Source organism: Lethenteron reissneri, chromosome 56, assembly GCF_015708825.2.
Source record: "Lethenteron reissneri isolate LAM-NWPU_2019-01 chromosome 56, ASM1570882v1, whole genome shotgun sequence".
In the NCBI taxonomy this organism is placed as follows: Eukaryota; Metazoa; Chordata; class Hyperoartia; order Petromyzontiformes; family Petromyzontidae; genus Lethenteron; species Lethenteron reissneri.
Window position 1 is genome coordinate 8,241,595 of NC_083834.1, and position 23,402 is coordinate 8,264,996.

The 23,402-nt window shown below is 44.0% G+C and overlaps 1 protein-coding gene across 5 annotated transcripts; it reads left to right on the forward strand.

Annotated features, from left to right (window-relative positions):
- Positions 1–320: 320 nt before the first annotated feature.
- On the forward strand, positions 321–22,776 carry LOC133356904 (uncharacterized). 5 transcript variants are annotated; one of them, XM_061574583.1, is made up of 11 exons: positions 321–412; positions 1,497–1,790; positions 3,636–3,917; positions 6,597–6,656; positions 6,898–6,957; positions 8,172–8,231; positions 9,327–9,433; positions 11,131–11,259; positions 13,621–13,759; positions 19,402–19,448; positions 21,137–22,776. In XM_061574583.1, the coding sequence occupies exons 1-11, from the start codon at positions 346–348 to the stop codon at positions 21,203–21,205; spliced, it is 1,314 nt and encodes a 437-aa protein (XP_061430567.1). In that variant the 5' UTR covers positions 321–345; the 3' UTR covers positions 21,206–22,776. The 5 variants fall into 5 exon arrangements, with proteins under 5 accessions (XP_061430567.1, XP_061430568.1, XP_061430569.1 ...); XM_061574584.1 differs by lacking the exons at positions 6,597–6,656; positions 6,898–6,957; XM_061574585.1 differs by lacking the exons at positions 6,597–6,656; positions 6,898–6,957; positions 8,172–8,231.
- Positions 22,777–23,402: the final 626 nt, after the last annotated feature.

Genomic DNA, 23,402 nt, shown 5'->3' on the forward strand with positions numbered 1-23,402 from the left:
ATGTGACCCTCCAGCCAGCAAACCAGCGAGCAAAACTGATTTGTGTGAGTGTTAATGCGACTCTCGGATTTGCGACGATCTGCGCTCCTGTCGACGAGATAATGAGCGCTCTATGTTCTGCCAGCCCTAGCGCACAGCACCTCGCGGTCGTAGGCTTCAGGTTCAGACCGCACGTGGAAAACGCGTCGAGGAGGGAACCGCAAAACACGAGCACCCAAGCGAAAAACGTTCCGCGCAACGCCACGATGGGGAAGTTGAAGGGCCGACGTTTTGAATAAAACGGCACACGAGGAAGTGAGGGCTGAGCAGTTGGAGAAGAGTCCGTCGAGAGCGGTCTCCCTGGGCATGGCCGCGTCGTGCTCTGGACCAAGTGCCGCCTGTCTCGTCGCTCTGTGGGCTGCTGTCGTGAGTGGTACGTTACATCAACGCTGCTGCCCGTGAGATGATGGCCTCAACTTGGTCACCCATGCCTGCACTTAATTCCATTAATTCCAGCGCTGAGGATTAAAAAACATAGGTGTTACTGGCAGGTGAGGACAATTACTCATACAAGGAGTGGGGGGGAAGGTACTACGGGTCAATTACGTGAACCAGGTCACTTAGAGGTAACTCTGTGAACTCACTTTCTGTGGATCGTACTCTAACGAGAGCAGTTGGCACTCCCTTGCGAGACATTCGAATGGATACTTCTCATGACACAAGACCGATAGCGCAAACGGGATAGCAATTATATGTTTTATTGTATTAAATGTATATTGAAAAAGGGCAAATGTCAAGTACGGTCGAAAATGATCAGTGGTGGGAACTTTGTTTTGTGCCGATGAACGCATCTTGAGAGGAGTTATCCAATGACACTCGCCAGTTTGCAACGAAACCAACTCTCTCATTCACTCATCACAAGGTGCCTTGGGGGCAGGCTGCGCCATCGGAAAGCCAGGTATTGCCCAATAATCCATCAGTGGAGGTGCTACCCGATGCCCGCTACCAACTGATATCTGAAATCCGATCTGCCAGCGACAGCTTTAAGTAAATGATTGTGCTGAACCTTCCTACACTTTGAACTCCTATCGTGTTTTCGCATTGTTTGTTGCTGTTGTTGTAAATTTCTGACCCCATAGCCCCCTACTGAACTTCTGTAAAAAAAGAGCTTTATAGCTCATCGGATTCCTCAAGTATGAATAAAACGATCAAAGTTCGGGGTAAGCAGAGGCAGGGGGGAAGTTAGCAATCGTGCCCATTGTTCTAATCGTCGTGACATTGGATAGAACTGACAACCTCTGGATCAGCAGTCCCGTGCGCTATCCAGCTCACCCGAGTGTCACCTTAGTTTGATAATAGCAACAAAAATGGATATGGTAACAAAGATCGTGTAATTTATGTAAATCATTTATATGTTTTAAATGTATCTTTAAGGTAACATTGTACGTGTTTCTTACCAGCATGTACGTGATGTTAAATGTTGGTGTGTTTTATTTTATTTTTGTCACGCCTTCCAGGCAATGGTAACGCCCTCGCGAAGCATAATCAAACTTTCCTGCTGCCCTGTCGGACAGACTGCCAAGGAACTGGTAGCGACATTCTATGGTATACACTCTATAATAATGTTTGGGAACAGATTAATTCTCGTAAAAAAGAAATAGGCTACACCAAATACATTGACAACAAAAACGCTTCCATGACCATTGAAGATCCTCAGTGGGAAACAACTATATTGCATAGATGTGAATGGTCATGTCAGGAACAACGCTCCCGTGACAAGTATACGGATACATCGATTCGACTAATAAAAGGTAAGTTATGGATTATGCAATTGAACACGCGCACTTGACACAATCTCAGAAAAGGCACAACATTTAACAAAAGTCTCAACGCGTTTTCTTTATTAATCTGTTAAACTGATGCTGGTTCAATGACACAGAAGATGTAATCATTACAACTTAGTAATGCTATGATATACGACTGTTCAAGGAGCCAATTACTCTCCCGATTATCCGTTCGACTACTCAATTAATCAGAAAACACTAAAAGTTGGGAGAGAAAAAGATAAAGTTTCAAGTCAGTCCACACGTGTGCCGCTGGACGGGAGGTGATGTGCTGAGCTTGTGATGTCCTTTGGCATCAGCAGCATAGCTTGTAGGGAGTTTCCTGCCAAACGTCTTGTGCATGTGCTGTGCACTGAAGGGCTCTGGCATATTTAATTTTAGTTTTACATATTTAGTATAAAAAAATAACGCAGTTGTCACTCCAGAAGATAGATTTGAATCAGTGCATACGACCTGCTGTGACATGTGGGTTGTAAAGATGGTCATGAACAAAACAAGTGGAACAGAAGCTGAAGAGTGCACAGAAAAGCACGGAGAGATGTAAACACTTTAGTTTACTTTAAAAGACATAATGCGGAACGCATATATTAGAGAACATACCCAGGTTCGTGATATTGTTCAAACTCCATTGGATCCTCATTTGCCAGTAGCAAAATATGATAATTGTTTTTTTACCCTTTTATCTGGCAACAAAACTGACACCTTTTTTACAAGGAGTCATGTTTGCATTGACCACATTCCGACTGCAGGTATTGTGGTTAATGCAAACATGACTCCTTGTAAAAAAGGTGTCAGTTTTATTGCCAGATAAAAGGGTAAAAAACCAATTATCATATTTTGCTACTGGCAAATGAGGTTCCAATGGTGTAAATGCTTACCCCGAGCTCTCATACTCTGATAGTGCATTGTCCTTGAGTTGTGCGCCTTTCAGCGTCATCTGGTCCAACACCATGTGAGACTAGGCTCTAACGAAAGCTGTCTCGGGTGTGGACCAATCAATTTCAAGGACAGTGCATACATTATCAGAGTTGTGTTTTTTGTTTGCATTCCGACTGCAGGTATTGTGGTCAATGCAAACATGACTCCTTGTAAAAACGGTGTCAGTTTTGTTGCCAGATAAAATGGTAAAAAAACAATTATCAAAGTTCAAACTGTTAAGGACAGGAAGTGGACTTTGCGTAGGACACGTCACAACATCAACTATTTTATCTAAAATATTTTTATATTTTACTAGGTAATGCCCACTTAAGTATACTGCGTTTTTTCAGACGTGACTTGGCCACCAATGATAGCTCAACAAAGTGGCTTATCATGCGGATATTTATAGAAGCTAACTACCCTTAAAGCCTACTGATTCTAAATGTGGAGGGAAAAACCGGAGGACCCGGAGAAAAATTCATGCCACTACGAGGATAGAGGCATGCACACTCCAAATATGCAGGTATCAAGGTCGGGACCGAACTCACGAACTCCTGTATACTAGGCGAGGGAGTTAACATCTTGCCACCTGAGCACTGGGTGGGGCTATTTGGAGTGTGGGCGGGACGGCGTGAGTAGTGGGCAGGGCTACGTGAGCAGTGAGTGTAGGTGGAGTAGAGGGTGTGGCCAAGATCAGAAAGCGTCACTGTGTGGGCGGGGCTAGTGGGTGAGTAGGCGTGGCTCTTGAAAAGTGGGCGGGGCTGATGGAGGGGCTGCCGGCCCACCAAGTGTCTGAGTTGAGCTTTGCAGACATTTGGGCGCCTGAGACAAAGGGGCACACGGAGTTTGATTATTAAAGCAATGTTGGTGATATGTGCTTATGTATGTCTGCAGGTGTTAAGACGAACAACATTCTTGAGGCTAAAGTTGGAACAAAAATCTCGATTCCCTGCCAAGGCAATTCTGAAAGCAGAATCACTGGAAGCGTTGAATGGCACTTTGCTCTACCAGGACAACCATTCTACCCCGTCAACACCACCAGTGGAAAAAAACACTCCATCGATTATAACAATTCACTTCTCATTCACAAACTCCAAAAGAAAGATGCAGGACTTTACCTGTGTGAGCTGAACAATCTCCAGAAATTCTACGAGACGAAAGTCAACATAATCCGAGGTAATGCACGAAAATGAAGCTACATTACGACACCTGGACACAGCTTTAGGTTACGAATGATTCTGAAACGTTTTTCTCCACGTTTAAGACTTCAACACTAATATAAAAAAACATAGCGGAGGCGTAAATCCACAAGTTCCCTGTTACACTCCTTCACAAGTGAAACACAAACGTGCTAGCCAGTCGCCTTTGGTGGAACCAAGACTCAAAAATGTCAAACGTCAAGCAAATGCCCCAGCTGACACAATTGTGAGTGCATTCTTACGGTCATGGTTTCCACCATATGGATATACTACGATCCATCATACAGTAGGAGATACACAATAATTATATTGCTTGCAAAAATATTGTTACGTCGTGGTTATTTTGTCTCAATTGTCTGCAATTGCAATTGTAAACAAGCTATTAATTTATCATTCTGCTTCGTGGAACATTTTTTTGTAAAATAAATAATTGATAGTGTTCGGAATAAATGTAATTATTTTTGCGCGGAATAGGAAGTACGTGGATCGTAGAGATTATAGATTGTCAAGTTGGCATGATAAGACTCGTGGCCGGCTTGTGTTTAGTGACCTGCAATTGGGGAGCGTTCACGTCATAAAGAAAGGCATAAATATATTCAATAAAATGTTAAAAATATTTACAAGGTTACAAGAAACTATAGCATGATAATCGTCATATCGTGAACTTTTTTTGAAGCTGCAAACCTACTCATGAGTGGCAGAAGCTGGATTTACGACGTCGACATATATGAACCAATAGTCCGAGAGGAGGCGCTTTCCTCCAATAGGCAATGGAATCCAGCCTCACCCACTTTAACACCCAAGGCAATTTAAACTCGTATCTATGAACATAAGTAATAATACACAAATAATTTAGCAAATACCTTTGTCCATCACCAACTCCTCAACGTACCACGCGGCACGCTCGACTCACCTGACACTCACCTGACACTCAACTTATCGATGCAAAGCACAATTACTACAACACGAACAACAACACAATTCAGACCTTTGCCAATCTACTGTTGGATAAAGGCCACCCCGCACCATGTGATCGTGGGGGAAGTTTGACCATACTTCACCACGCTGGTCAGTGTGGGTTCTTAAAGCAGAGAGGCCCGCAACTGATTGAGAAGCTGCTTATCCCTGATCTTATCTATGGCTGGCATTGGAACTCGGGCTTCGCGGTTTATTAGCCAGTGTTCTAACCATCGTGCCGCCATTCTCACACCACCCTTCAAATTGTTCCGGTTTTCAAAAACTGGTTAGATCGTTCCTGGCCATAACGCTTCAAACAAAATAGTCGACATGTACTGCACACTGCACATACCAATGCGAGTGCCACAACTGGATTAAGACCATGATATGTTTCAACATGAATTTAAAAATGTATTATGCAATAGATCGTCCACGCGCCACCACTAAGTCAACTCTTGCTTCCCCCACGACTACAGCAAATGCAGGTAATTCTTTGTCTTTAACGAGTAAACTTTGCACATTTTAGCATTCATACTAGTATGGTGTTTAAATAGAAATAGCCAGAGGAATATCATCATCATTATTAATCGTGTTATATCCATTGCTGGATGAATGTCATCCCAAATTGTCGATACTTTCCCAATAATAATACTAATTCGAATGTATAATGCGCATTCCATCTTAGGATCCAAATGTGCAATGCATGAGAAGCAGGAAACAAAAACCGAACAAGGGCAACCGATCGAACTAAAGAGGGAAGGCCAGTTTAAAGAGATGGGTTTTCAAAAGAGGACTAAAATATATCTACCGAGGACTCGAGGTGCCACAATCCATCTCGTATCACACATTTGCTAACCTTATAGTTCCACCTCCGTGCTGGACATCTTTTTAGGTGCGGTCAGTGCTGTGTGACCCCTTTCGTCGATTTTGTCCATTGGCAATCAGTCCTTCGACCTTAAATCACGACGAGGTCTCGGAATTTTTTTTTCTGTGATCCGCACGTTGCCACTGTGTCTCAGTGAAATTCCCAGCACTCTCCTCTCCGCGCGTCGTTGCGTAGTGTTCGGTGTCTGCTCAATTGTACTCATCAGTGTCCATCTCAGGCTTCATGATGATAATACTACTTTCATTTTATATAGTGGCGTCATTCGTGCTAACAGCACCCCACAACATTTCGATAGTATTGGATATGGCAAATGGATAGAGCACATGGACAGTGACAAAGAAAACGTAGGAATACATTACGTGTAAAACAAACGCCGTGCTGTATAATATTAAAACCCTTGATCCGACTGCTGGACAAAGGCCTCTCTACTCCACGTCAACGTGGCGGTCGCTTGAGCAGACTTCGCCGCGGTGATCAGCGCGGATTCGTGACGGGACCGTGCACCGGTTGGGGCGTCGCTCGCCGCTGATGTTAGCCGTGATTGAAATGTGTCACTCGTCTTCCCGGTTTCATCACAACCCCGTGCTCTCACACATTGGGCCGCCGTTATCGTACACTACCCCCCTCCCTTAAAAACAAAAAGAGTGACCGTAATGAATGCTCAGATGGTTCTTAACTATAATGCTTGAGCCAGTATAGAGAAATAGACATGGGCTGGAGGCTGCATATGCCAGAAGCAGTACTGCAACAGGAATTAGACCATTACGTGTGTTGATTATTATTATTATGATATTTAAAACTATTATGCAACAGATCGTCCATCGTCCAGCACAACGCCACATTTTTCGTCAACCACGCCTTCATCAAAAGAAGGTAATTATATTCTCGGGCTTCGCGGTTTATTAGCCAGTGTTCTCACCATCGTGCCGCCATTCTCAGACCGCCCGTTCAAATTGTTCCGGTTTTCAAAAACTGTTCAGATCGTTCCTGGCCATAGCGCTTCAAACAAAATAGTCGACATGTACTGCACACTGCACATACCAATGCGAGTGCCACAACTGGATTAAGACCATGATATGTTTCAACATGAATTTAAAAATGTATTATGCAATAGATCGTCCACGCGCCACCACTAAGTCAACTCTTGCTTCCCCCACGACTACAGCAAATGCAGGTAATTCTTTGTCTTTAACGAGTAAACTTTGCACATTTTAGCATTCATACTAGTATGGTGTTTAAATAGAAATAGCCAGAGGAATACCATCATCATCATTATTAATCGGGTTATATCCATTGCTGGATGCATGTCATCCCAAATTGTCGTTACTTTCCCGATAATAATACTAATTCGAATGTATAATGCGTATTCCATCTTAGGATCCAAATGTGCAATGCATGAGAAGCAGGAAACAAAAACCGAACAAGGGCAACCGATCAAACTAAAGAGAAGGCCAGTTTAAAGAGATGGGTTTTCAAAAGAGGACTAAAATATATCTACCGAGGACTCGAGGTGCCACAATCCATCTCGTATCACACATTAGCTAACCTTATAGTTCCACCTCCGTGCTGGACATCTTATTAGGTGCGGTCAGTGCTGTGTGACCCCTTTCGTCGATTTTGTCCATTGGCAATCAGTCCTTCGACCTTAAATCACGACGAGGTCTCGGAATTTTTTTTTCTGTGATCCGCACGTTGCCACTGTGTCTCAGTGAAATTCCCAGTACTCGCCTCTCTGCGCGTCGTTCCGTAGTGTTCGGTGTCTGCTCAATTGTACTCATCAGTGTCCATCTCAGGCTTCATGATGATAATACTACTTTCATTTTATATAGCGGCATCATTCATGCTAACAGCACCCCACAACCTTTTGGTATTATTGGATATAGCAAATGGATCGAGCACATTGACAGTGTAAAGAAAACGTAGATATATATTGCGCGTAAAACAAACGCCGTGCTGTATAATATTAAAACCCTTGATCCGACTGCTGGACAAAGGCCTCTCTACTCCACGTCAACGTGGCGGTCGCTTGAGCAGACTTCGCCGCGGTGATCAGCGCGGATTCGTGACGGGACCGTGCACCGGTTGGGGCGTCGCTCGCCGCTGATGTTAGCCGTGATTGAAATGTGTCACTCGTCTTCCCGGTTTCATCACAACCCCGTGCTCTCACACATTGGGCCGCCGTTATCGTACACTACCCCCCTCCCTTAAAAACAAAAAGAGTGACCGTAATAAATGCTCAGATGGTTCTTAACTATAATGCTTGAGCCAGTATAGAGAAATAGACATGGGCTGGAGGCTGCATATGCCAGAAGCAGTACTGCAACAGGAATTAGACCATTACGTGTGTTGATTATTATTATTATGCTATTTAAAACTATTATGCAACAGATCGTCCATCGTCCAGCACAACGCCACATTTTTCTTCAACCACGCCTTCATCAAAAGAAGGTAATTATATTCGATTTAAAGTGTAAACGTTACACATATACGCGTCATAATAGTCTCATCCACGGTGTCTGAATGGTAAGAAACAGCGCAAAGGAAAAACATTATCAGCCTTGTTCCAAAAATCCACTGCTGGATGAAGGGCCTTCCCACGTTTCCATTACTCCCCCAAGGCCCCAAAGATGCCACAATTCGTCTCGCCTCACGCACGAGCTTATGTCATCGTCCCCCCTCCTCTGGTGCATTGTCCTCTCATTACCACGGTGACCGCTGTGTCGTCAGTCGTGTCCACTGGCAGCAAAACAACTCCATCCTAAGTCACGAAAACTCCATCCAAAGTCACGGAAACTCTATCCTAAGTCACGAAAACTCCATCGTAAGTCACGAAAACTCCATCCTAAGTCACGAAAACTCCATCCTAGGTCACGAAAACTTCATCCTAAGTCACGGAAACTCCATCCTAGGTCACGAAAACTCCATCCTAAGTCACGAAAACCGATGTCCGTAAACGTGTTGGTGCTCCGATCCATGCGCGTTCTCTTCGTGTCAGTGGAATTGCCAGCACTCGCCCTAGACACAACTTCAACCGAGATGATGGATTCAAATTGAGCAATCATTGGAAAGATGTAATTAACCAAGTTAAATCTTCTTGGTTCTTTCGGTAAAGTCACGTAGAATGGAAATAATAAAATAATAAAAATTAAACATAATAAAATAGTTGTTATTTTATTTTATTATTTTATTATATTATATTATTATATTATTTTATTATGTTTTATTTTTATTACTTTATTATTTTAATTTTTATTTTTTACCTACGTGACTTTACCGAAAGAACCAAGAAGATGAATCCCTGCAGTCACGAAAGCTTTAAATCAAAATTTAACCAAGTTAAACTTTAGCTACCGTGCAGTTTACTGCTAGACAGCCAGTTTAGATTTATTTTCTTAAACATATCCATATTCCCAGTCTGTTACCCCCAGCTCCACACACTTCCATCAACAATACCACACGTTTTTTAGCTTTTCACACGTTGTTTGCCTGCTTTGTAATTTTACCCACCTGGCAGCATGAGTTAGGATCTGCCCCTCTTTGCAGGACGATCTGGGGTGAACCTCATCCCAGTGTACATCTCCGTGTTGGTGGTGTGCACAGCGATCGCGTGCGGGGCTGCCTGCTACGCCTGGAAGCAACGGAAGATCAGGGTCAGTGTCTCGTTCATTCGCAAAGCCACTCACGCTCACGTGGACGTATTGCGATGAAACTGAAGGTTGAGAGAGTCCTGGCAATGCTCACGCCACTGCTAGAGGTTGCTTGAGAGAACCGTTCAAGGGTATTTTGACCCCACTCTTGGACGTTGTGGGAATGCTCACACGTTACTCCACCGCGCGGAAAACTGCCAATCAGATTCTTTATTTATACTGCCAGGAGAAATCCGATGAGCTACAAAGTAATTGTTGGCAGCTTCCTCTTTTGGCATCTAAACAGCAACAACAACATCGACAACAACAGCGCACGGCAAGTGACGTGCCCAGCTTCAACATCACAGCGAGCGATTTAAACAAAGACCCAGTCCTTTGGAGGTGGCTCTGAGGTCGGAGCACAGAGCCTCGGTTTTAATCCAGGTTTCGGTCCACCTGTGATTAAAATTGGGTTCTCAATGTGTTGTGAGTTGATGATTTCAGCAACACACAAAAGACTGTTAGGGTACATTTAGTTCCATTATTAAATTGGTAAAATTGCATCTCTGAGATAAAAAAAAATCGATTTGACCGTCATCGTGGACATTATTACCATATGTAGCCTGGGTAGGAAAGTGCCACCCTCCACTTTGTGGTCCATAGGCCACTTAAGAATTTTTATTTATACTGTAGGAGGAATCCGATGAGCTATGAAGCTCTTTTTCACAGATGTCCAGGAGGGGCACGGGGTCAGAACGTTACAACAACAGACAATACAAAAACACGATAGGAGTGAAAAGTATAGGAAAGATAAACAAACCAATAAAAATATATACAAATAACATATTTTGTTGTTGTTTATCTTACCAGGTAAAGCCCATTGAGGTATGAACTTATTTTTCATCTGCCGGGTGTTGATAGGCGGGACATGACTGCCATCGTGTCATGGTTAGCACACGAAAATTACAATCCAGAGGTCGTCAGTTAAACATGTCCCGGCATGACAATTGAAAACAAATTCGCAAAATGTCATAAATCCCTCACCACTATCAACACAGAAGTACAAAAGGGTAACAACCACAGTTAGTGGATTGGCGGGTAGCGTGTGGTGGGGTAGAGTGTGGGTATTTCCACCTCTTTCAAGATGCAGGCCAACATGCCTCGAACTCCCTCTCGTAGACGCCCTTTCCCTAGCAGTGGCGTGAGCAATGAAATATCAGGGCACCACCTTCGACTTTACCTTAAATCTGTACGGCGTGGAAAACCGCATTCTAACGTTGTATTCAGAAAGTGTTTTTATTGTATGGCCAGGTAAGGCCCACTGATCTATGGAGCTATTTTTCAAAAGCGACCTGGGCGGGGCTACCCGAGTAGTAGGCGGGGCTACCTGGGCAGTGTACGTGGCCACGTGGCCACTCCCTGTAGATGGAGGGGCTAGTGGTTGAGTGGGCGTGGTTTTGTGAAAGTGGGCAGGGCTGATGATGACCCATCACGATTGAATCAGAATCTTGATTTATAACTGGAGGAATCCGATGAGCGATAAAGCTTTTTTTCACAGATATCCAGATGTATTGAGGCCCAATTCGTCGTCACATTCTTTGATAAATAGACGCTGATTTATAGATCAATAAACACGGGGCTAAATGCAGTTAAGGTTGATTGACGAGATTTAAACGTGGCCCAATGTGTATGCGTATTAACACTTCGTGTTCAAACAACAGTGCGGCAACAAACCGGACTCAACCTCGAACAAAGGGAAGCACGCCTACAAGTCGGTGAAACTGCCTCTGGCTATTTACGAGTCTATCGATCCAACATCGGAACCAGAGCCCGAGCAGAAATATCTGGAGGTATCAGTAACCACACTCGATCGCGTCACATAGGCCCATTGAAGATGTGGTGGAGCCATTAGTAACAGCTACATCAGGGGGTAGGCAACGTGCCGCTTCAGAGCCGCACGCGGCTCTTCAAGGGGACTGCTTCGTGACACATGATTCACGTCTGCATTGCGGCTCTTGAAATAGTTGAGTTTTTGTTACCGAAATTGGAAACGAAGATGCCTCTGCTTGTTATCTCGGTTGTCAACCCCTGTGCAATATGGACAGAACTGGGGAGGGGGGGGTTTAATATACTTGACCGTTCTTTCAGCTGCCGACCAGGGCGATCGAATTGAACAAGCGCTTTCCAAACACAGGAGCCGTCCATAAATGACGTCATGCGATTTTGGACGATTTTTGACCCCCCCCCCCCTTTCTCACACGGCGTCACAAAAAGCCAGACCCCCCCTCAAATATGACGTTACAAAGCTCTGTCCCCCCCCCCCAAAAAATAAGACATGCTTTAAATCGCTTTAAACTATTGTCATTGTAGTGCGTATTTAATGTGGCGCTGCACTCTCATGTTGTAGGAGAAAACATTTCTTAAAAGTATATTTAATTAGGTAGAACTTGTTATTTATATTTATTTAAAGTTGCGCATTCTGATGTGATGTCACATTTCTCAACCCCCCCCCCCCTCGTCACACATCGTCACAAATGTCTGACCCCCCCCCCCCTTAGGTGCGTGACGTCATTTATGGACGGCCCCAAAGTCTAGTATATTAATGAATTTCACATTGGCAGCATTCCGCTTGTGGTGTATCATAAGACTAACTGTACACTGCATACACTATAAACACTAATAATGACTAAAACACGAGAAAGTTGACATTTGAATAATATTCAAAGCTTGCCGCAATTTTTATTAGCAATCAAACCTTATCAGCCAAAAGTACATACTCAAAAATGACTAGTCAACCCACAATTATCCAGGACAATGAAGGGAAGGAGTGTCCAAGATAATCATACATAAATTATTAAAACAAAACCCTGTAATTTAAGGTATTGCAATATACATAGTATTACTATTATTATATACATAGTATAATGTGAAGATGTAGAATGGGTCATCTGCGTTTTTGTCTCTTAAACATTATCCGTTTCTTTTCCAACGTTTTGTGGTCACGTGGGCACTCGTAAACTGACCCCCTGAAAATCGAGCCACCATTAATATATTTCAATTAAATTAGCTCGCGCACGTGAGTGTTGAACTTATTTCGCATTGGTACGTAGGCAACCATGCTCATTGGAGGTGCAGTGGCCTGAACAACAAACTAAACAACAAGAAGCAGTTCTAAAGAAATGAGTTTGTCAACTAGATGACGATTTAAAAGTGCATAGCTCCCAGTGGCTTCTTAATATCGGAAGGGAGAGCGTTCCAGACGGCCGCAGAAGCGCATCTGAAAGCATCACGCGATGCGGTGACCACCGCCTTTGTTCGACGGTTGAGCCAAGAGCTACTGCTGCGAGGATGACCGAAGTTCGCGTGATGGTTTAAGCTCCTTGACCAAACTCCAAGGAGCATGAACGCCTGAATGAGCACAAATAATTGGCAAAACAGATAACCCGGCCGCAGATAAATAACAGTCAACTGTATTCATATTTATTCCAACAAATATTTTATTCTGGAGTATAACATTACTATCATACACCTTAACTGTAACTCTAAAACCTCAACATTATAACGCTATATTCCATATAACTTTTATATATAAATTTAGTTGGCAATTGTACGGGCCAGATGCACATCTTGACCAATCAGTCGTAACACATTTCACTGGAAATTATCCCACTGTTGACGACCTAGGCAAATGCACTTTTTTACAAAGCATTTCACAAAAATAAATTTGCCACCACAACCACCACCACACGAACCTGGCTCTAAATTTACACATACGCTGCCGTGACCTGAAGATTTCGCGAAATCAGCATATCCTGCTTCTATTTTTCCAAAAAAACATTCTGACCGTGCGCCTTGACCTCCACGATACGTTTCTACGGGCAGTGGGGTGAGGTTACCCGAGTGCTGGATGGAGTTGACACTGGGTGGGGGGGGGGGGGCTTTTAGTAGTGGGTGGAGTCAAAATACGGTGGGAGGCAGCTAGTGGGTGAGTGGACGTGACCATGGGAAATATTGCAGCCTTATATGGAGCCACGTTTATGCGCTGACGAGTGTCCATTTTGCGCGCAGATTTTTTTTTTGCGAAAATGTGTTGATGTCTGATTAGCAAATACAAGGAGGGGGGGGGGGGTATGTTTCGGCTGCTTATTCTTAAATTAAGCTCCCACGTGTATGCCTATAAACGCCGCCAACAACGTGTTGTTTTCCAACAGAGGAGCAAAAATCAGCGCTCGAACACAAACAGCGCGGACCACGCCAGGAGTTCGGGGGACGTCCCTCCGATTGTTTACGACACTGTCGGTGCGGCGCAACCAGAAGCTGCGCTGACATGCGCAGAGATCACAATCAATGGTAGCGCGCTCTCTCTGTCTCTCTCTCTGTCTCTCTCTACAACGGTGGTTCCTCTTCTTCTTAGCCTGGGATGCACGCACGCCCGGTTGGGTGCCAGATGCCCTTTCTGGGGGGGGCGTGCGAGACATGGCCAGATTTTTATTTTTAGAAGGTAAATCATCGAAACACGATGTGAGCATGGGCATGTAGGTACAACTTACTTTGTTTCACCAAACCTAAATGTAGCTACGAACATTACACATGTTTTTCAACGATTCATAAACAAAGGGGTGCAATGCTGCAATAAAGGTGAAGAACCACTGGTCTATAATTTGAGCAAAGCTCTCAAATTCCAGTGAGAGTTATGAGTGAAGATCTCAGCAATACCAGTACAGCTTAGGGGCCGTCCATAAATGACGTCATGCACCTAGGGGGGGGGGGGGGTCAGACATTTGTGACGATGTGTGACGGGGGGGGGGGGGTTGAGAAATGTGACGTCACATCAAAATGCGCAACTTTAAATAAATATAGACAACAAGTTCTACTTAATTAAATAGACTTTTTAATAAATGTTTTCTCCTCCAACATCAGAGTGCAGCGCCACATTAAATACGCACTACAATGACAATAGGTTAAAGCGATTTGAAGCATGTTTTATTTTTGGGGGGGGGGGGCAGGGCTTTGTGACGTCATATTTGAAGGGGGTCAAAAATCGCGTGACGTCATTTATGGACGGCCCCTTACCACATTGCCAGTAAGGCTGGCTATTTGCCTTGTCAGGTAAACTACTTTGCGAGTGATGATCTCTTTCGGTGTCAGCTATCGGCACGCCGTTTGTCAATCGGCTGCCGGATGGGAAGTTATTTAACCATACTTCACCACACGAGTCACTGTGGGTTGGTGGGGATGCAGCTGTCCCATCAGATGTGACAACCGCCTGTTCATATACATACATAACATATCTAAAGATCAATTTTTTTTAATGTTTTCAGTTCTAAAACATGGAACACGTAAACATTATTCTGCATATATATGTACATGCAGAGAAAGAAAACTAAAACATGTTCACAAATGTAGTGTGTTCCGAATCAAGCGATCAACTTCCTCTTTGCCACCGGAAAGCCCTTCAGGACCTGCGCGGTTTGTTGCTGGATAAGGAACTTACTTTTTGCAGCGGAAATAAAACTAAATCAGATTCTAAGAAAACGATGTGTCAGGTAGCTCTGCGGTTAAAAAAAAGCACCTCACAATTAGAAGGACATGAGTTCAAGTCCAGATGGGGGTTGGACTCGGCCCATTCTCTCTCTGCAGTCGTTCATGGGAGTATCAACGTATGGTTGAATTTCGATTTAAAGCGTTCGTGACTGCAGGGATTCATCTTCTTGGTTCTTTCGGTAAAGTCACGTAGAAGGGAAGTAATAAAATAATAAAAATAAAACATAATAAAATAATTCTCACGACGTTTCGGCCACAACGCAAGCAGCCGTCCTCAGGTGAAAACCAGGTCTGTCGAGGCTTTCACCTGAGGACGGCTGCTTGCGTTGTGGCCGAAACGTCGTGAGAATTATTTTATTATGTTTTATTTTTATTATTTTATTACTTCCCTTCTACGTGACTTTACCGAAAGAACCAAGAAGAAAAAAACGTATGGGTTGGTTAAGGGGAGACTCGCCTCCCACCATGGGAATGTGGGATTCCAGCCACTGGATCAGCTCTGTAAACGGCACGTGTTGCACCCCTCAATGCTCATTTAAGCAAGACATTACTTGTAGTTCATACACAGGGACTCCTCTTTCAGTTTCATTTCAGTTCCATTTATTAGGTATAACCCCGTGAGCCGTGCGGCTCTTGACTCGGGTGCAACCGCAATAAAACAAAAACATGAACAAGAAACATCTTAAAGTGACTACACGCAACAGAAAAAAATCCAGGAAAAATCATCAAGGTCTTCCAGAAAAAAACACCGCATTTCAACGATGTGTGCAAAAATCCCAGTGGGATGCACGTCAAACAATAACAACCATAACACGATGTAGACTTTTCTCTGGGCAGTCGTGGTGGCGAAATGTTAATTACCTTGCCAGGTGTACAGGAGGTCGTGGGGCAGATCTCGACCCTGATGCCAGCTGTATAATCGGAGCTTGTGTGTTCTCCCCGTGCTCGCGTGAATTTTTCTCAGGACACTCAGCTTTATCCCTCCACATCCGTTAACAACACGCGTTTAGAGTATTTGGCTGCTTGTACATTTCCCCACGATAAGCCACTTTGTTGAGCTGTCATTAGTGGCCAGGTCGCTTTTGAAAAAAGAGCTGTATAGCTCAGTGGGCCATACCTGATGAAACAAACTAAGAATTTAAATAGTAAAATATTAAGACCAATTTAGCAAATCCTGTTATCCGCAGGATTATTTTTAATGTACACATCTTATCCATCGGCGGCAAACATTGAAGATAACGGATCGAATGATGAATTTGCCTCTCGACTTATATGCAGCAACAACTACAAATCTCGGATAATAGGAGTGATAATGACGTTATACCCATTAACGACGGACAACCCAGTGGCGTATTGGGATGAATATTTTTTTTAAACGCGATCCATTTTATCCGCAAAAAGCAGAGCGAGTGCGTTGGTCACCAATGCAAGTGTAGTGTTGTACAGACGGACTCTTCAACGTCTTTTGTAGCACACACTTTATTTCGTCTTATTAACACAGTGCCTATGCACTCAGAACGTACAAGCCCCCGTATCCTACAGGCTACTTAATAGCCTGCTCTTTCAGTGTCCTCTGACTGGACCTAGGGAGATGTCTCCCCGACCACTGGTTACTCTGAACCCTAGCCCTTATAAGGGCTGGAGGGCTTGGTCCAAGGTCCTAGGCTTCTTCCGCCGTCTTGGGTCTTCGTGTAGTCGAACTCCTCCAGAGCTCTGAGCGCTCTGGCTTTATACTTGTTCGTGGCCGGGTTGTCCAATCCCCGGCCACCTTGTGGAACCCTGTGATTGGTCGTTCCCAATCTGCTTTTCGATCCCAATTCACCCTATCTGACCCTGACCGTTTGGTCGCGCGGGAAAACCTTGTTTACGGTCAGCTCTCACAGCTTGTGAGACCCTGACCGTTAGTTTGAGTGGGAAAACCTTGTTAACGATTTGCTCTCCCAGTTTGTGAACATCGAGTGGGTAACTCTACTACATCACCCTCCCCTTCGGAAGCCTCAGCCGTCCTGGCTGTTACAAGCAGAAAATCCCCATCAATGAATCAATGTGTGTGTGTGCCACAACCAACAAGAACAGGTACATCCAACAAGAACAGGAACATCCAACAAGCACAGGAACATCCAACAACAGGAACATCCAACAAGAACAGGAACACCCACTATAAATACCCCCCCATCAACAACGCAACATATGTACATGGTCAGAACCAATCACAAATAACGACATTCGCGACGCACAACGCATGCAGCATTCAGCTGCCGCAAAAAAAATGATGGGCAATCAAGAAAACCGACGCGATCTAGCCCGTGTGTATTTCGCGGGCCCGTCGTAGGGGATGGGTGCCCCTTTCCGGGCTGCAGGCTGACCAGGCATCCTGGCAAAAATGTCAGCAGGGGCAGGAGAGGCCTCTCTGCAGGGACCCTTGAAGCAGACGGGTCGGGCAGCCTGGCAAACATGTTGGGCGGGTCAGGCATCCTGGTAAACATGTTGGGTGGGTCAGGCATTCTGGCAAACATGTTGGGCGGGTCAGGCATCCTAGCAAACATGTTGGGTGGGTCAGAAGGTCTCTTTGCAGAGACTCTTGTTGTAGACGGGTCAGGCATCCTGGCAAACATGTTGGTCGGCTCCCGGGGCCTTCGTGCAGAGACTCGTGGCTCGCACGGCTCCCTCAGTCCCGCATCATCTGCAGGAGGAATGAGACGTCTGCGCTGTGGATTAGGTACCAACGGGGCGACATCCGGCTCGTCGGGCATATCACACGCTCGGCCCTCGTGTTTTGAGTGTGACGCAGAGCCGCGCGGAGCAATAAATGGCTTCAGACGAGAGGGGTGCACGAACCAGCGCCGTTGTTCCCAACGTATCTTAACACACTGTGGGCGCATTACCTGGACCACCTCAACCGGACCTCGCCATGGTTTTAGGAGTTTAGCCGATGTGGACACCGGCACCTGGGGGCAATGAAGCCACGCCATATCACCTGGAGCCCACCGATGCACGGACGTGCGAGGGGCCTGCAACCTCGAATTTGCCCGCTGGCGGGAAGCGGAATTTTCGATCGCCGCATCACGAGCCTCAGACAGCTTTTGCAGGTTGAACCGCAAATGGTCAGTGAGCTTCGATGACTGTGGAAGCTGCTCTATCCCAAGCCGCACATCTATCTGACCCTGACCGTTTGCTCGCGCGGGAAAACCTTGTTTACGGTCAGCTCTCACAGCTTGTGAGACCCTGACCGTTATTTTGAGCGGGAAAACCTTGTTAACGATTTGCTCTCCCAGTTTGTGAACATCGAGTGGGTAACTCTACTACACAAGCAACTATCCCAGACTCAAATCTCTGTAGCTTCCGAAATCTGGCGAAAGTGGGCACATTTTAGTAAATGATTCTTAAAATATATTTACAATATTTATTTTAACATGTAGGCTTTCGCGACCAATATCATCCGTAATAGAGTTGTTTTGGGTTAGATCGCGTAAAAATATAAATGTGTCGTTAAACCCGCCACCACCCACTCAGATTGTAAATGTTGTAGCTTGGCTCTCCAACACACAACCGGTGTGCTGTACTAGTGACGAATTGGCACGTTCTGTTCACGTGACAACCCTTACTAGTTGGCTGTGTCGGGTGGTGACGGGTTTAACGAAACATTTATATATTTACGCGATCTAACCCAAAAATTCCTCTACTATGTATAACATTTATGTTTACGCTGAGTGTCTACTGCTGATGCTATGTGCCCTGTACAGCGCTTTGAGATCCTTAATGAAAATGACATAAAATGCAACATAAAATGTAATTTTCATTTTCGGGTCATTTAGTGTTCATGCTGTTGCCTGTTATCTATGTTTGCACAACACTGTGTACATCAGTAAAATATCTGACGTATTTTTAATCGTACAATTAGGATTGCGGTTTTGGTGTAGATCATTTTACGATAGCCTTGTGACATTGTATTTTATATATTTTTTAAACATGTATATTAATAATTATGTTTGACCACACATCGAGTGGCATTCATTAATCTTTTTTATTCAATGATAAACATCGCTCTTGAATTTTTCCATAAGCTGATCGAACGTTACAACTACGGCGATGTTTTCGTTCTGATCTTTTGCGTCACGTAAATATCTTCATCGCAAATGTCGAGTGTTCAATATTTTGATATTTTTTTCTTTCAATGTCCCATCTCTAAGTGCTATGTATATCTAAGAGACTAATGCCTCTTAAAATGCACTAAATACACGTTGATTTTAAAGGGCTTTGGATACGTGCATACAATTGAGCGTGTAAGATGTATTTTCAATGTATGCGAATTATACGCTGTTACATTTTGGTTTTAAAAGGAGGGGTGGGCCAAAAAAAAAATACAACACCTGTACGCACGAGCATTGCTTTTAAATGACACGAACAAGAATGAACTATAACCTGAAACGTCTCGTTTTCATTTGCAGATTTCGATGTAACTTACAGCGTCCCCTATAAATCAGCAGCGAGTGAGGTAAGCAATTACGGCTGAACATGTCCCCCAGGCCTCCCCCTTAGGGGCCGTCCATAAATGACGTCACGCACCTAGGGGGGGGGGGGGTCAGATATTTGTGACGATGTGTGGCGATGGGGGGGGGGGGTGAGAAATGTGACGTCACATCAAAATGCGCAGCTTTAAATAAATATAGACAACACGTTCTACTTAATTCAATATACTTTTTAATACATGTTTTCTCCTACAATATCAGAGTGCAGCGCCACATTAAATACGCACTATAATGACAATAGTTTAAAGCGATTTGAAGCATGTTTTTTTTTGGGGGGGGGCAGAGCTTTGTGACGTCATATTTGAGGGGGGGGTCTGACTTTTTGTGACGCCGTGTGACGAGGGGGGGGGGGGGGTCAAAAATCGTCCAAAATCGCGTGACGTCATTTATGGACGTCCCCTTATGAATATTCTGTTGAGCGTTTAGCATTTGTTAGAAATTAGTTTAAACATTGACTGCATGCGCGTTTCCCTATATATACACGCCTTCTTGAAATGAGTTAGTTTTTGGGGAAATGTGTAAACGTATTATTTATTTTTCCTACTTTACTTTATCAGAGGATGCTGCGGTGGTATAATGGTTAGCACACACTGTACAGTCCCTGCAATCCAGATGTTACCACCCAGTAAAAGTGCTACATTTGGTGTAGAATTGGTCTTACACATACTCACCGTGAGTTAATGATCACCGGAAGTGATAACGTGAGGTAACGTACAATCACTTATTACGTATTTGTAAAAATGGTACCGTCCATTGCTACATTACAGGTAAGTATAACACTTTAATTAAAATATAAGACAAAAAACAGTTGTACTTATTAATATTCTCTCGAGTTCTATTGCCAGAAAGGGTAAAACCTATTCTTATTTTTCATACTTTTATATTGCCAAAAATGTGTGGCTATGTCGCTTCTGAAAAAGCAGGTAATAGCTCAGTTAGGGTAGAATGGTAAGATAAAACATCGTTTAGTTTTAATCTTGATGTGGAGCTTTCGCGACAGCAGGAATCCATACTCTTTGGTTCTATCGGGAAAGTCACGTAGGTAGAAAATAAAATAAATCACGATGTTTCGATCGCGACACAAGCGGTCGTCCTCAGGCGGAAAAAATATAATCCAACAGTGGAGCTGCTGATCCAGCGAGAGAGCTGTTGCAACTGCGCTCCTATCGTGTTTTTATACTTTTTGTTGTAACTTTCTTACCCTGTGCCCCTACTGGACATGTGAAAAAGAGCTTTGTAGCTCTTCGTATTTCTCCTGCAGTATAAATACATACTCTGAGGTGGCATATTGGCCACAAAGTAGAGGGTGGAATTTCCCCAACCACTCTGCATTTTATAGTAATGTCCCTGATGACGGTCAAATACGATTGACATTTCTCCGAGATGGAATTGAACCAATTTCATTACGGAACTTAATGTAACGTAAGTTTTTGGTTGTGGCTGAAACCATCAACTCACAACACCTTGAACAACCCAATCTTTCATCACAGGTGGACCGAAACATAGATTAGAACCCACGATGTGCCCTGACCTCAGAGCCACCTCCAGAGAATGTTTGTTTTTATTGGGCGGGTAGGAGGGTGTTAACTCGCTCGCCGCGATGTTGAAGCTGTGCGTGTCTCTTGCCGTGCGTTGTCGTCTGTTCCTGGTTCAGATGCCCAAAGGGACGACAATGGCTCATTCGCCACCCAACGTCCACTACGCCGAGGTTGCCATTTATTGAAAACACTGCTGGTTGGTGGTGGGCATGGCCACATCTGTACACCCACCACGCTACGTCTTTCCGCGTTCACTCCAAATGAACTCGTGCCACGCCGCACGCGCGCCCGATGATTGTTAAACATGTGCCCACGTGACGGGCTTTGCAATTACACTGGTCAACAAACATTTTTTTTTCTGGCCTGGACTTTTGCAGCTGTTTTAGACTAATTTCAGGTGCCGATTCCAAATCTGATCTCAGATTTGCTCTATCACATCTCATTTTATGCTATCGGCATACCCCATTTTCATTGATTTTACCCGAAATTAACTCCGTCACTTATGAGTGCAAGTTGTTGCGAGTCAGTGACTGCTTTAGTGTTAAAATACGGTGCTGTATTTTTAGGACAGTGTTTATAATATCATTTTATATAGATATCCACATTTATTTAATATTTTTCTTCTGCCGTTTTTATTGAAAATGCAATATTATATATCTCAAAAACCTGATGTGATAGACAAAAACTGATGCCAGATTTGGAATCAGCACCCCAAAATTACCTTAAAACCGTTGGAATACCTTGTGCCAGAAAAAGTGCGTTGACCAGTGTTATCGTTGCGAGTCATCGTTAAAATAACGAGGCTTCTAAAGATGATGAGGTTAAGAAAACCATCGCCTCGATCACCCACTTATCAATCACATGATCATTCGCGATGTTGTCCATACCCTTGAACAAAACCCATCCTTCACCGTGTAAAATACAACAGAAATAACAAAATGATGGCTCAACTGCCACACGCTGTGCCACGGGCGCTCTGAATGTACATGTATAGCCCACCGGTCAATTCACTGCTCGATGAGGGTCTACTCACACTGGGCAGGCAGTGGGCATGCTTGCCGCTGGGCATTGTGGGTTGGTGAAGGTGAGCGCACGAGAGATTTCGAATATTTTTTTCCCGAGTGGCCCCTTGACTGCCCACAACCCACCGACGGAATTGCGTGGTGGTCACCCAAAACAAAGCTATTTCCCAGTTCAAAACTTTTGCGTCATCTGGTCCAACACCAATGGAGACTAGGCTCAAAGAAAAGCTGTCTCGGGTGTGGACCAATCAACTTCAAGGACAGTGCATATCATTATCATCATCAGTTGTTTCTTTTTGTTCGCATTTTGACTGCTTGTGTTGTGGTTATTGCAAACATGATGCCTTGTATAAAGGTGTCAGTTTTTGTACCAGTTGAAACGGTAAAAACCTATTACTAGAGCTTACGAATGTTATGGGAATGTCTGGCGATGTCTTTACAGGAACACTGCAAAAAGGGGTCATTTACTTACAACGTAATTTACAATATTATCTGGGTGATCAATATTATTTTCAATATTAATTTACAATATTATCAGGGTGACAAGGGTTTCTTTAACAGAACAGAAAGATTATTCTGCAGATGGGAATTGACGCGGAACTTTGTGGTGCATTGTGGCTTGCTTCCTGCACTTTAACAGTTGTGCCTGCGAATGAATGTCCAGGCACACACACTGCACAGGTTCACAACACAAATGTTCAATGTTTATTTTTGAGTAGTTACGTGACAACGCGCTGCATAGTGGCTTCTACGATCCATGCTTCAGCGAGTGGAAATGTTTATTTCATAAAAGCATGCCGATGTTACAGAAACATACAAAAATCTGATTGGACTTCCATCACACTCATCGTATTTTCCGGCTATAATATTTTAGTGTATTACAATGTCTACTTGTTACGTGTGTGTTTTTAGGATGCTTAGCATAAAGGCCTTTCGTTTTGGCAGCTTGACGCAATATGAAATTTATACAACCGACGCAATGCATATTAAGCACAGCCATTCTTGTATTCGTCAACTCTTCGATTATTCGGGATAATTGGGGAAGAGGTGGCCCACCTAAAACATGGATAATGCAAAAGGCATATGGGAAGTAGGTCAAAAAACACAATTTACCTACGTTGAATGGGATAAAGGTGCAGTGTGTCGCGTGTTTATTGCTTCTTAAAGTAACCTGTTTACTTGCCAACACGTTTGTGGTCACGTGGGTTCCGAATTACTCGCAATGAGCGAGGAGCCGGTAATGTACACGAGCCCGCGCGCAAAGTTATTCCATTTATTTTTTCCCGCAAGCAAGGTCAAATCACAATCTCGATAATCAACCCACGGATAATCGGGAGTTAACCGTATTGTAATTGTGTTT

What these genes read in the sequence shown, in the direction of transcription:
- LOC133356904 (XM_061574583.1), top strand. Translation starts at nt 346, where the DNA reads ATGGCCGCGTCGTGCTCTGGACCAAGTGCCGCCTGTCTCGTCGCTCTG. An exon ending in GAAAGTCAACATAATCCGAG is followed by an intron (nt 3,918 to 6,596) that starts GTAATGCACGAA and finishes ATTATGCAACAG; the next exon opens with ATCGTCCATCGTCCAGCACA. An exon ending in CACGACTACAGCAAATGCAG is followed by an intron (nt 6,958 to 8,171) that starts GTAATTCTTTGT and finishes ATTATGCAACAG; the next exon opens with ATCGTCCATCGTCCAGCACA.